Source organism: Echinops telfairi, unplaced genomic scaffold, assembly GCF_000313985.2.
Source record: "Echinops telfairi isolate 266 unplaced genomic scaffold, ASM31398v2 ScPeMD7_31;HRSCAF=116, whole genome shotgun sequence".
Classification (NCBI taxonomy): Eukaryota; Metazoa; Chordata; class Mammalia; order Afrosoricida; family Tenrecidae; genus Echinops; species Echinops telfairi.
In genome coordinates, this window is record NW_022103928.1 from 8,260,956 (window position 1) to 8,273,455 (window position 12,500).

Consider the following 12,500-nt stretch of genomic DNA (forward strand, 5'->3'; position numbering starts at 1 on the left):
TACTAGGAGTACACTAGGAGGCACTCCTAGTAAGGGTTCACTAGGAGTACACTAGGAGGCACTCTTAGTAAGGGTACACTAGGAGTACACTAGGAGGTACTCCTGGTAAGGGTACACTAGGAGTACACTAGGAGGCACTCCTGGTAAGGGTACACTAGGAGTACACTAGGAGGTACTCCTGGTAAGGGTACACTAGGAGGCACTCCTGGTAAGGGTACACTAGGAGGCACTCCTGGTAAGGGTACACTAGGAGTACACTAGGAGGCACTCCTGGTAAGGGTACACTAGGAGTACACTAGGAGACACTCATGGTAAGGGTACACTAGGAGTACACTAGGAGGCACTCCTAGTAAGGGTACACTAGGAGTACACTAGGAGGCACTCCTGGTAAGGGTACACTAGGAGTACACTAGGAGGCACTCCTGGTAAGGGTACACTAGGAGGCACTCCTGTAAGGGTACACTAGGAGTACACTAGGAGGCACTCTTAGTAAGGGTTCACTAGGAGTATACTAGGAGGTACTCCTAGTAAGGGTTCACTAGGAGTCTCAACTCGTTAGCAGTTGGTTTGGTTTTGGGTTGGGAACTTGTCATAGAGGTTTCAGTGTACTTTACCTAAATTTCTACAAGTACAGGTAACTTAAAATTATGAAATACATTTAACTAATCTTAAAATCACTAATGATGATGATTATGACAGTTAGGTTTTCTTCACTTCTATTCTTTTTAAGCTAAAGATCCAGATAGGTTTCGTTAAAATGATTTTTGTTCCCTCTCAGAATGTCTGAGAGAGAGAGTTCAAGGACTATTCTGAGGGCCTTTAATTTCTAATCCTCTCAGTAATTTTTAGAAGAACATTTTTTACAGTATATTGATTTTGTTCTTCATCTGAGTGTGAGCATGCACTGATAGCGCAGTGTTTTCTTGGGTGCCTTGGAGTTTGACCCGCCTATCTGTGTAGACATGTGGTCGGGGAGACTAGTCCCTGGAAAAGGACATGATGCTTAGGAAAGAAGTCGGTGCTCTACAAGGTGGACTGACAAAGTGGCTGCAACAGTGGGGTCCAACGTAACAGCCATTGTGAGGATGGTCCAGGACCAGGCAGTGTTTCCTTCCGTATACGTAGGACTGCTGGGAATTGGAACCGATTCAACAATACCTAACAGCACTGGCAGCTGTGTGGCGAGTAGCCCTTTATTGTTGAGTTTCAGAAATCACACTAGGGGCAGCTCAGCTCTCCTGATACTGTTTCCTCGATTGATGAGCAGCTTCCAGGCTTCCACGAGCCTACTTGTCTGCAGTTGAAGTAGTAGTTGTTCCCAGATTTATTTTCTTCTTTTTGGACAGAGTAACTAATGATTGTCTTCAAATCATATTTTAGTTTCCAGCTAAAGCCATTAAAAAGCCACAGGGAAATCAAATAGTCCCTGACAAGGTGTAGTTCTGTGTGTGTGTTTATTGCTAATGCCCTTTAGTTTATGTGTTTATAATATGCTTACTGTGGATTAATTATAAGTCAGGGGCAAGTGACATTTGTATGCATATGTATGCACTCTGAATTGGGTTGATAAAATATAGGAATTTGTGTCCTGATGGCAATTCAAAAATAAGCTTCATGTGCGCGCGCGCGCGTGTTTTCATAATTCATGTGCTTGAAGTTTAAAGTTGGGCAGCGCTAGTAGTGGAATAAGTTACAAAATTCACACTGCCCGCGAAGGGAATGTGCCTGTGTACCAAACAGAACTCTCAGTGTTAGTTTTACACTTCTATTGGATGGAATCTAAGGTTGGGGAAACGACTGTAAAAATAATTTGTCTGAAAGAAGTCTGGCTACAGAAATCTAATAGAGAAATGGTTCATGAGCTAGTGCAACACACATAACACTTCCGAAAGCACATGTGGCCCAGATCAAAGCATCCCATGACCTGGATCCATGTAGCTGAATCATTACGTATTGATTGGAGCCCTAGACTAGTGGGTTAACCCCTTCCTCTCACCAACCACCGGGTCTTCCTGAATGCTTAACATTAATAATTTCAGCACTTCTTACCACTATTAGCTTTTGTTTTGTTTTTAAACTTATCATTTACTTGGATGTATTTATCTTTCTAAGTTATTTTATCACATTCTTTATAAATGTGTTCTTCTTGGCTGGATAAAGTTAACTGTGAAAAGATTAATAATATAGCATGTGATAATATGGAAGCAATTTCTGGGGGAAGGGAAGAGGAAAGAAGCAATGTTCTGGGTAAAAGCACGGCAAGAAGGTCTCAAATTGGAGTGCAGATGGTTTAAGTTCTCGTTATCTTAGATGAGGTGATGCATTCTGTTTGGTCAGGAAATCCGTGAAGTCTGAGTCAAGAACTCTGTATCTCACAAGAACCTGCCCAGCCCTCTTCTGAATGCTGTTGTCCCCTTTCTGCTCTTGACCGTATACTTGGGCTCAGTCTCACTCTGAGCCTTGAATTGCAGTAAAGACTGAGTGAGTCAGTTCCCTGATCAAAGAACACCTCGCGGTCATTGTTGTCCTCATTTGGGTGTGTGGGCTGCCTGGCCTGGTGGGATGGTTCTTGGCAGCAAATTGATGTTCTTGTCGTCTGTGTTTTTTCTTTCAGTCTGTCCCACGAGGAGCACCCCCACAGCCACCCTCTCTACGGGCACGGTGTGTGCAAGTGGCCAGGCTGTGAAGCAGTGTGCGAAGATTTCCCATCATTTCTGAAGTAAGAATGGAGCTGGTTTACTTCTTTGTCATAGTCATGGCTCACCTCCTTTGCTTCTTGGTACAAGGCTTGCTTGGGGAAGGGTTCCCCTTCCTTTCTGAGAGTGGGCCCTGAATCAGTCATAAGGCTTATGTCCTCAAGAGTCCTTACAAAGGCCCCGAGGGTCCCCATGTTGTTAGGAGGAGCATATAAGTACCCATGTTTTTAAATGGTAGGGGTCTTTGTTTGGTTGTTTGTTTTCAGTTATCTCACTATTAAACTCGGCCTAATTTAGTTTCTGTTCAGCTGTCCTATATATTAAGTCAGTGTTGAGGTTTCATTTTGTAAAATTAACCAGCCCGTTGCAGCTTGTGGTGGTTGGCCCCTTTGTTGTTACACAGATGACTGCATAAACAGAGGAAAACGCAAGACGTGTGGATTTGGTGCTGGTGTGGACTTTGGTTCAAATTCTTGTCCTTATAGAAAGAATGGGACTAAATTTCATTTCTACGGTGTGTTAGAGTATGACTAAACCTTAAGGTTTATTCCATTTGGATATGCAACATTGAAATAGTATCTATATAAGCAGGTGATAAGTTCATCTCCTCAGAGCTGGAACCCAAGACTCTGTTAAGACTACCTCTTAATACTTCCCTTTCCTATGGCACCTGGTCAATGAGAAAGAAAAATTAGACTAAACTGACCTGCATTTTTGATGCCACATATACACTCATAAGATTGAATGACCTCTTGCCACAATATAATCTTTCATGACACATGGTTTTTAATAATCAAATACTGCATGTGTATAACATGGATATTTTAGATGCCCATTTTTTTACAAATTGGCAGTGGGGACCTCTCCCCTAGCTTTTCTCTCAAACCCTACAAAAGCCCATTTATGTGCAGGTCTCTGGTTTTGCATGGTCTTTATATTGTTGGGATCGATTCTGAATCTACTTTTATGAACTTGGATACAAATATTCCAGTAAAGCCTCCCTGAGAGGTCTGTCTGGTGTTATTTGCAAATGGTTTGGGTGCATAAAGGTTTGTGATTAGAGAGTAGAAGCCTGTGGATCTATTTCAGAGGTTCCCAGCTCCAAGGTTTTGCTTCCAGCATTATGTGGACATTGAAAGCTTAGGTACTTAAAACTCTTCTAAAAGAGATGTCTAATATCAAGTGTGGAGAGTTTATTTGGTTTAGGTAAGCTATTCAGCTTTTGGGGGGTTATAAATCACTTATTATAGAATCTTGGTTATATCCTGATTATTTGCCTAATCATATTTGTATAGTAAGTCGGGAAAATGGCAGAAACCACTTCTAAGTCCTGGTTTCTCCTTTAGCATCAGTGCTACCCACAGCTGTAGAGTCAATTTTGACCCATAGAACCCTATAAAGCAGAGTGGAAATGCACTATAGGGTTTCCAAGATTGTAAATCTGTAGAACATCTCTTCTGAAGAGCAGCTGGTAGATTTGAACTGACAGCCTTATGCTTATCAACCCAGAGCTTGAACAGTCTACACCAGAGGGATTATGCTTCCATGTGAGGGTCGACACATGTCTTAGAGCCCATTCCCTCCTCTGTAGAATTGCCGATAATCATCTGAAGATAGTTCATTTTTATAGTAAACTATAAAGTTGAAGTTGCTGCAACACTCTATGGTGTGTCAGTTTTAGAGTCTGAGGGGGAAGAGGCTAATTCTGACCCATTTTGTTAATTTCACACAAGTAACTATTTCTACCCCAATCTAAATTCGTAGATCAAATTATGTAGCTGGTAAGAGAGAAAGATAGAGAGATAGGAAAATAGAGGCACACATACAAACACACACACACACCTGTATGTTACATAATGATGTTGTGGGCCTTCGTTCTAACTCCCAATGACTCTGTGCAGAACCTGAGTAAACAGTGCCAAGTCCTGCACCAGTCAGCCCTCATCATCAGTGCTGTGTGTGAGCCCATTACTGTTGACTCATCTCGTGGATGGGCTTCCTCATATAGAAATATGTATGCATATTTATGTGTATAAAAACTCCAAAAAGCTAGGCCCACTGCCATCAAATCAGTGTCGACTTGTAGCAGCTGATATGATGATAGAAAATACCGAGGAGCGGCTAGTGGTTTCAAACATCTGACCTCGTGTTTTAGCACCCAACCATTTAACCACTATGCCATCAGGGATTCTTATACACGTATGTATGTATGTATGTATGTGTGTGTGTGTGTATGTATCTATATGGGATAACTCAGCAAAGAATCCTTGGTGTTGTAGTAATTTACTCCTGGGCCTGCTTAGTGACAAGGTTAGCCGTTTAAACCACCAGCCTGTTGACCGGAGAAACACTGATCTTTCTACTCCTGAAAAGAGTTCTAGTCTTGGAAACTCACAAAGGCAGCTGTGCCCCGTCCTATAAGGTCCGATGAGTTGGCATTGACTCAATGACCATGAGTTTGGTTTTGGGTACACCTCAGCAAAGACAGCAGAATTTCAAATGACTTTTAGAACTAGCAATCTTCTATTTTTATAAGCTCCTAAGAATTAGGATCTAGATTTGATACCTTTAAGAAAACCAGCTTATAATTTAAGGATATGCGACCACATATCAGCTCACTGTGGCTTACACATGACGTGACCTGTTCTCAATTCATGTTTGCTCAGTGGAATCTGGATGGCCACTAGGAACCTTTCACTCTTGCTGGCTTAATTTCTTGTACTTTGTTGTTGACTGGGCTTGCTTACAGACTTATTTACAAGTGACAGCAACCCAATTTCCATTAGCTTAATCAAAGTGAAAAAGCTTGGAAGATAGTATCGGCTCCTGCCTTTAAGAAATCCAATGGTGTCGCTAGCTTCAACCACAGCTGGATTCAGATGAATATTAGACAAGATCAGTGAATATTGAATGTTTGTTGACAGTGCTTTTCACTGTAGGCTTCATGTTTGGGTTTTCCCATTGGAACTGGTGGAAGACAGACTTGGGGGCCACTGGTTTTTAAAATCCTAAAGTGCATCTCTTTCACAATTGTCCCGCGAAGCATCCTGGGCAGACGCTACTTACCAGAAAATGAGTCATGTGGTCTAGCTTTGAGTCATTCACTGTGAGGAGCCTCGCTTGTATCACATGCCCACCTCCAGGGCAGAAGGAAACGGTCAGCCCCCATGAACCATCCAGAGGCTCAGGATGGGAACCTTGGGTCCAGGAAGTAAAAATGAATAGTGTCATCCGAGAAAGGGAGAGTGAGCGCGCAGTCAGAAATGCGCTCTGCAACACACGCTTCTTTCTGAGGAATGCATTTGTTGGCCTCTGGGTGACAAATTTAATTCAGATATTTAATTTCTTCAGAGTGATTGTACTTCTTGGAAATTCAGATGGCTTTTAAGTTTCAAGACCTTGTCTAATATGGTAAAAAATAAGTTAGCCACTTTGAATACTCATGATTAACTTATTTTCTATATTCCTCCCTCTTGGTATCTCTGCATAGCCTATAGCAGTGGTTCTCAACCTTCCTAATGCTGCGGCCCTTAAATACAGTTCCTCATGTTATGGTGACCCCCCCAACCATAAAGTTATTTTCGTTGCGACTACATAACTGTAGTTTTACTACTGTTATGAATTGGATGACCCCTGTGAAAGGGTCGTTCTACCCCCAAAGGGATCGTGAGCCACAGGTTGAGAACCGCTGCTCTAAAGGGAAATGAAATAACTGGCGTTAATGAACCCCCGTTTGATATCCACTGAACTGGACTGAGGAGATACTGTCCGGTGTTTGAAACAAAAAGCCTGTGGCCTCTTTCAGATGATGTCGCCTCAGAGCCAGTGTTACCAGGTTGTGCTGGTTCAGTCATGTCTTCACAAATTGCCAGATGTGCAGACCCCAAAACCATTTCTCTCTGGGCCTTCTCTTCTCCTCCGTTAGTCCACAGGAGAGGTGGCTTCTTTGTAGGTTGAAGGTAAAGTGATAACAGCAGAGCATTGATTCTCCATGCTCTTCCTGCCCATCAAACCTAGCATTGCTCTGGTTTTTATTAAGGTGGTGGGTTTGGATCCACCACCAGCCCCGATAATGTAATTCTTTAATCTCACTCTCCCCCTGTTATGTACTTTACTTAGCCCTTTTCCAATTGCTTGGGTGTGTTAACTCATTTAATATCCTCTCAACAACCTTGCCTATCCTGATATTATGCTGGTGGTCCTGCTAACATGGCAGGTAAGTAAATAAGGCACAGGCAGGTCTAGTGACTTAGCCACGCTCACACAGTGGACAAGAGGTGGAGCCAGGATCCAAGCCAATCTGTGTTTGCAGTGCTTGTTCCTTCCCGATGCACTACTACATTATTTCACCTGGGCAGAGTTGATGTGTTTTATTAACTGTTTGCTGTTTATTCAGTGAGGTATAAAGGAAGACATATTTGGTCAGGATAACTCTTACTATTAGCATGGTCCTTCAGCATGTTTCAGATGATACACAGTTGCTCTGAGCTTCAGTATCACCATCTGTAATTCAGCATGGTGATTAGACTGTTAGGAACCTTGGGTTAGGCAGTACAAGGTTGGCTGTTCAAACCCACCAGCTGCTCCAAGGGAGACAGATGTGAGGCTGTTGGCTCTCATAAAAGTCTAGTCGCTGAAACCCTCTGCTCTGTCCCATAGGGTTGCTCTGAGTTGGCATCAACTTCATGGCATTAAGTTTTGTTTTTATTTTCTAATCTGCTTAAGTATATTTTTTAAAGAGAAATTATTTGAGATAGTTAATATTTTCAGAGTTTACTTAGGGGGAGAGATTGAGACTGCAAAAGTTTTGATGTGTCAGAAGACTTTTTTCTGTATTTATTTTTTAATTAATTTTTAAAATCATTTAAAATTTTTTACTTTTGATCATTTAATTAGGGGTTTATACAACTCTCATCACCATACATACATACATCCAAGCACATTTGTTGCTATCATCATTCTCGAAACATTTTCTTTCTACTTGAGCCCTTGGTATCAGCTCCTCATTTTTTTCCTTCCCTCCCTCACAAACCCTTGATAATTTATAAATTATTATTATTTTGTCATGTCTTACACTGTCTGATGTCTCCCTTCACTCATTTTTCTGTTGTCCATCCCCCTGGGAGGGGGTTATATGTAGATCACTGTGATCGGTTCCATCCTTTCTCCCCCCACCTTTCCCTTACCCACCTGGTATCGCTACTCTCATTATTGGTCCTGAGGGGTGTCCATCCTCTGATCTAGGCAGATTTGTAAGGTAGAATTGGGATCATGATAGCGGGGAGGGAGGAAGCTTTTAAGAACTAGAGGAAAGTTGTATATTTCACCTGTGTTATACTGCACCCTGACTGGCTCATCTCTTCCCCGAGACCCTGCTGTAAGGTGATGTCCAGTTGCTACAGATGGGCTTTGGGTTTCTACTCCACACTCCCCCTCATTCACAATGATGTGTTTTTTGTTCTGGGTCTTTGATACCTGATCCTATTGACACCTCGTGATCACATAGGCTGGTGTGCTTCTTCCATGTGGGCTTTGTTGCTTCTGAGCTAGATGTTTATCTTTAAGATCCCAGACGCTATCTCTTTGGATAGTCAGGCACCATCAGCTTTCTTCACCACATTTGCTTACACACCCACCTTGTCTTCAGCAATCATGTCCAGAAGGTGAGCATCAGTGAATACTAGGTTAATAGAACAAAGTGTTATTGTGTTGAGGGAGTACTTGAGGAGAGGCTCAGTGTCCATCTGCTACCTTACTATATAACCTTTAAATATATGTATATAGATCTATTTCCCCATCGCCATAAATAGATAGATATACTTGTATATGTACATGCCTGTATTTAGACCTTTATAAATCCTCTTTGCCTCATTTGTTGTTAATATAATGTTCACACCACACGTTTCTGGTGAAGGCCTGCTCACTTAAGTGCTCTCTTAGGGTGTGGTCCCCAGGCTTTTTCTGTGAAAGAGCAGGCATTAAATATCCTAGGCTTTGTGGGCCTTTCAGTCTCAATCGCACCCCTCAGCTTGCCCTTTGGCACACACGAGCATCCGTGGACCAGCCTGGAGAAACAGGTGTGAGTTTCACCCTTGGAACACAGTTTGCTCATTTTTGACCAGAGCATCATTTTTGTGTTACTGAATTTTTTCAACCAGAAATTTTATCTTTTCAGTCACCGGGGTTTGCTATCTTGAGTTACTTTTGTTTGGATTTCAGAGTCAATTTGATGACTTTCTGTTTTTTTTTTTTAAAGTCCATACGTCAAAGGAACTCTGGTCATATAATGGGGTGAGTGTTGGCCTGCTAACCAGAAGGTCAGCATTTCAAATTCATGAGCCACTTGGTCAGAGACAGGTGAGGCTGTCTGCTCCTGTAAAGATTTACAGCCTCAGAAAAGCCCAAGGAACAGTTTTCCTTTTCCTGTAGGGTCACTGGATGGCCCTGGAGTTGGGTTTATCCATGTCCTTGAGTGGTGCAAACAATTAATCCACTCAGCTGCTAACTGAAGAGTTGGGTTCGAGTCCACCCCAAAGCACCCCAGAAGAAAGGCCTGGCAGTTAGCTTGCTTTTGTTTTTCAATCAGCCATGGACAACCCTGTAACGCCTTGCCCTACTTTGAGCACACAGAGTTGCCATGAGTCAGAACAAATCAAAGGGCCCCTGTATCCATCAACAACTCTAGTTCGCATTCCTCTCTGACCTTGGGGCCATGCACCTGATCTTAGCTTCCACTATAAGAAGGGAAAGGCCTGTTCGTTCTTCCATCACTCTGACTAGCAAGATAAGCCTCGCAGGTGAAGGTCTAAATGCCACTGACAGTGAAGTGTGATTGTTAACAGAGGGGTCGGAGATTGAAGATGTGAGAGAGGGCTCTGCTTTTTCGCTCTTTTCTCCTCCTCAGGAAGAAATATCATAACTGTTTGTAAATCAAAACTAGAAGTTTGATACCTCTCTGTGATCATCATGCGAGTGTTCCCCAGGGGAGGCCTACCACAGGGCCCTTGAGTTCACAGATAACACTGTACAAATAACCATCCTGTTGTCTTTCCCTGGAGGCCACAGAGGGGAGCTTTATCAAAATCAGCAGATACCCAGCCTATTGTACACGTTTATGTCCCTCTTTCTTCTCAAAACAAGTTGCGTTTTTGTGTTGATTTGTTGTTGTTGCAATCTATCAACCGTGGGTAATCCTGTGACTGCTGTATTTGTTAGCCAGAAGGAATAGCAGCAGGTGCTCCTGCTAACGCTAATGAGATCACCAAGCCCCGCCCGCCTGGAACAGTAAAACAGATACAAGCCCAGTCTCAGCCAGAGAGGGGAGGGTCTCTCTGTCCTTCCCTCTCCTTCCAGCTTGGGCCGCTGGCTTTATGTTGTAGCTGGTTTTTAAAAAATTTTCAAGTCACATTGAAGACACCATCTTCATTAGTAAAACGTAGATTTGTAATCCTGTCCCTCTTCTGTCTTTTCCTTTTTTAAGATTCAGACCATTCTTTGGCAAGGAGTGGATTTGAAGGATGAAATCATGCTATTTTCCTAACTTAGATTATAAAGTAAGATACAGGCGCATAGTATCACAGAGAACCAGCTACTCGTAGGTACTGGAGAAAAATACTGTCACTTCACTTGGCTTGTTACTATTATTTTGTGTGTCTGGTATAGAATGTAACCCAATCAACCCCCTACTCCTACCCCCTGAAAAAAGATTGCTTTGGAGCCCCTGTAGGACAGGGCAAGCTGCCCCATAGGACTTCGCAGGCTGTAGTTTTTTATAGCAGCAGACTGCTAAATCTTTCTCTTCCTGCAGAGCGATTGGTGAGTTTGGACTGCTCACCTTTGCTGCTTAGCCATTGCACTGCTGTACCACCTAGACTCCATAATAGCTACAGGAAGTATAACCTGTATTCCACTGGACCACACTTGAACCCCTCTGGGTCCAGGGTTGTTACTTCTCATGGAAAGAAGGAAAAATAACCAGAAAACTGACTGCCGTCGATTCTGACATCCAGTGTTTCGGAGATGGTAACGCATTACGAAACTAAAAAGCCCGGGACCTCCTAGCAGCTGGTGCTTTCAAACTGCCGGTCTTACGGGCAGCAGCCCATCCATACATGCCACCGAGTGAGTCCGTCATGGAGGGAAAGTATCATACAAAACAAACCCAAACAGCATTTTGCATGTTAGTCGAATGTGCATAATTTATTAATGGGAAAACATTTCCTCATATCTGTTCTAACAGAGGACAAGGAGAGAAATGTTGGGGAGGGGGCAGAGGTGGGACTTTGGCCCTTTCAGAAAGGCTGTAGACAGTGGAGAGCTAGAGGAGGTTTCATTAGAAATATGCCCCCCTCCCTTTTCGGCCCCCTGAAAATTTTACTTTTCAAAACTGTGAAGAGTTTTATGTGAAAGAAACTACTAAGTGCGCTCTGTAATGTTTTCACAAGTGTTTTTATCATGGTAACATCTTGTTTACTTTAGTTCCCTGCCTAAAACTACTTGGAACATGTTAAGAAAACATTTCAAGAAAGCCTTGACAAAGAGGCTTTTGTTAGCAGCCACCGTGAGGCTGCACGGCTCACAAAGGTGTTAACTTTCAGCCCCTTAAGCACTTCCACATGGAATTCCAGCAACTATGTTTGTGGTTTTGGAAAAACAAAGTGTATGTTAAAGAAACCAGGTAAATGCTAATACATGTCGAAGGAGGCCGGATATCATAAATTGTTCCAAACCCATTCATGGCGCTCCTGGATGTTCAGCAGTGAAATGAACTCTGGTTACTGCAGGAGCCAGGCTAAGTCTGGCTCCCGCTAAGCCTGGGCCCTATGTACATGGAATCCCAGTTCAGAACTGAAAAGCCCAGGAAGACCCACGTGGGCATGACATGCCCCTCCCTACCCCGCTGGATAGAGATTACAGGTGACAAGTCTGCCCCTTGCGCAATTAGCATAAAATTTTTTGTGAGTTTGGCTTCCCTTCATGTTTAAGTTGTTTTATAAAAATAAAAGATTGTGTGTCACCAGCTCCCCTACCCCCTGAAAACGTCTCTTTAACCTTCCTGAGATGGTACAGGAGGCATTCAAGAACTTACCAAGCACGTGAAGAGGTCAGAGTGGCCTAAATACCACAGTGCCCTCTAGTGACACACACAACATTAGGTAGAACAGTTTGGACAAGTTTGCCAAAGGTAACAGAGCTAGTGCCTCGACTTTGCTCCAAGAGAAACAAATAATAGTCACATACTTTTCTGAACCCAGCACACAGATTTCAGTCTGAAAGGCAAGTGAAATGTAATGTTTTTGTGCAGACTCTGCTGGCACCAGAGAAGTTTTTGAGTGCTTGTGCCGTGAATTGTTCAGATAACTGTGTATGCATTGTAGCATAGTACATCACTGCTATTACATTGTTGTGTGTGCTTGTATTTTAAGAGCCATTTGTTAACTTAGATATTTCACATGATCAATTCCGGTGTATAATTAGGAGGCATCACTTACAAGACCAGGATCATCTTTACTCCATACTTTTATTGACACTGTCTACGATATTATGGCCATGTCTAAATGGTAGAATTTATTATTAGCAATAGTGTCACAAAAGTCTGAGACAGCGATTTTGCTTTCAATAAAAGTAGTTAAAAACCTTTTAGAAAATCCATAATTTTGATTGCTGGTACTTCATAAATGTATAACTGGTACTTTTTAGCTGTCTCTTTAGGGGAAAATGAGTTTTATCACCTGCGGTACCTGGGTTAATGAAATTGTGTGCTGGAATTTAGCCAGGATGAAAGATGAGATCATTCCAAGACAC

The 12,500-nt window shown here is 42.6% G+C and overlaps 1 protein-coding gene across 1 annotated transcript in view; it reads left to right on the forward strand.

The window, feature by feature from the left end:
- The window catches only part of FOXP1 (forkhead box P1), a 269,188-nt gene that overhangs the window by 210,370 nt on the left and 46,318 nt on the right, over positions 1–12,500 (forward strand). The window contains exon 7 of the mRNA XM_030885576.2: positions 2,615–2,719. Within this exon, the coding sequence (XP_030741436.1) occupies positions 2,615–2,719 (105 nt within the window). The remainder of the gene's footprint in view (positions 1–2,614; positions 2,720–12,500) is intronic.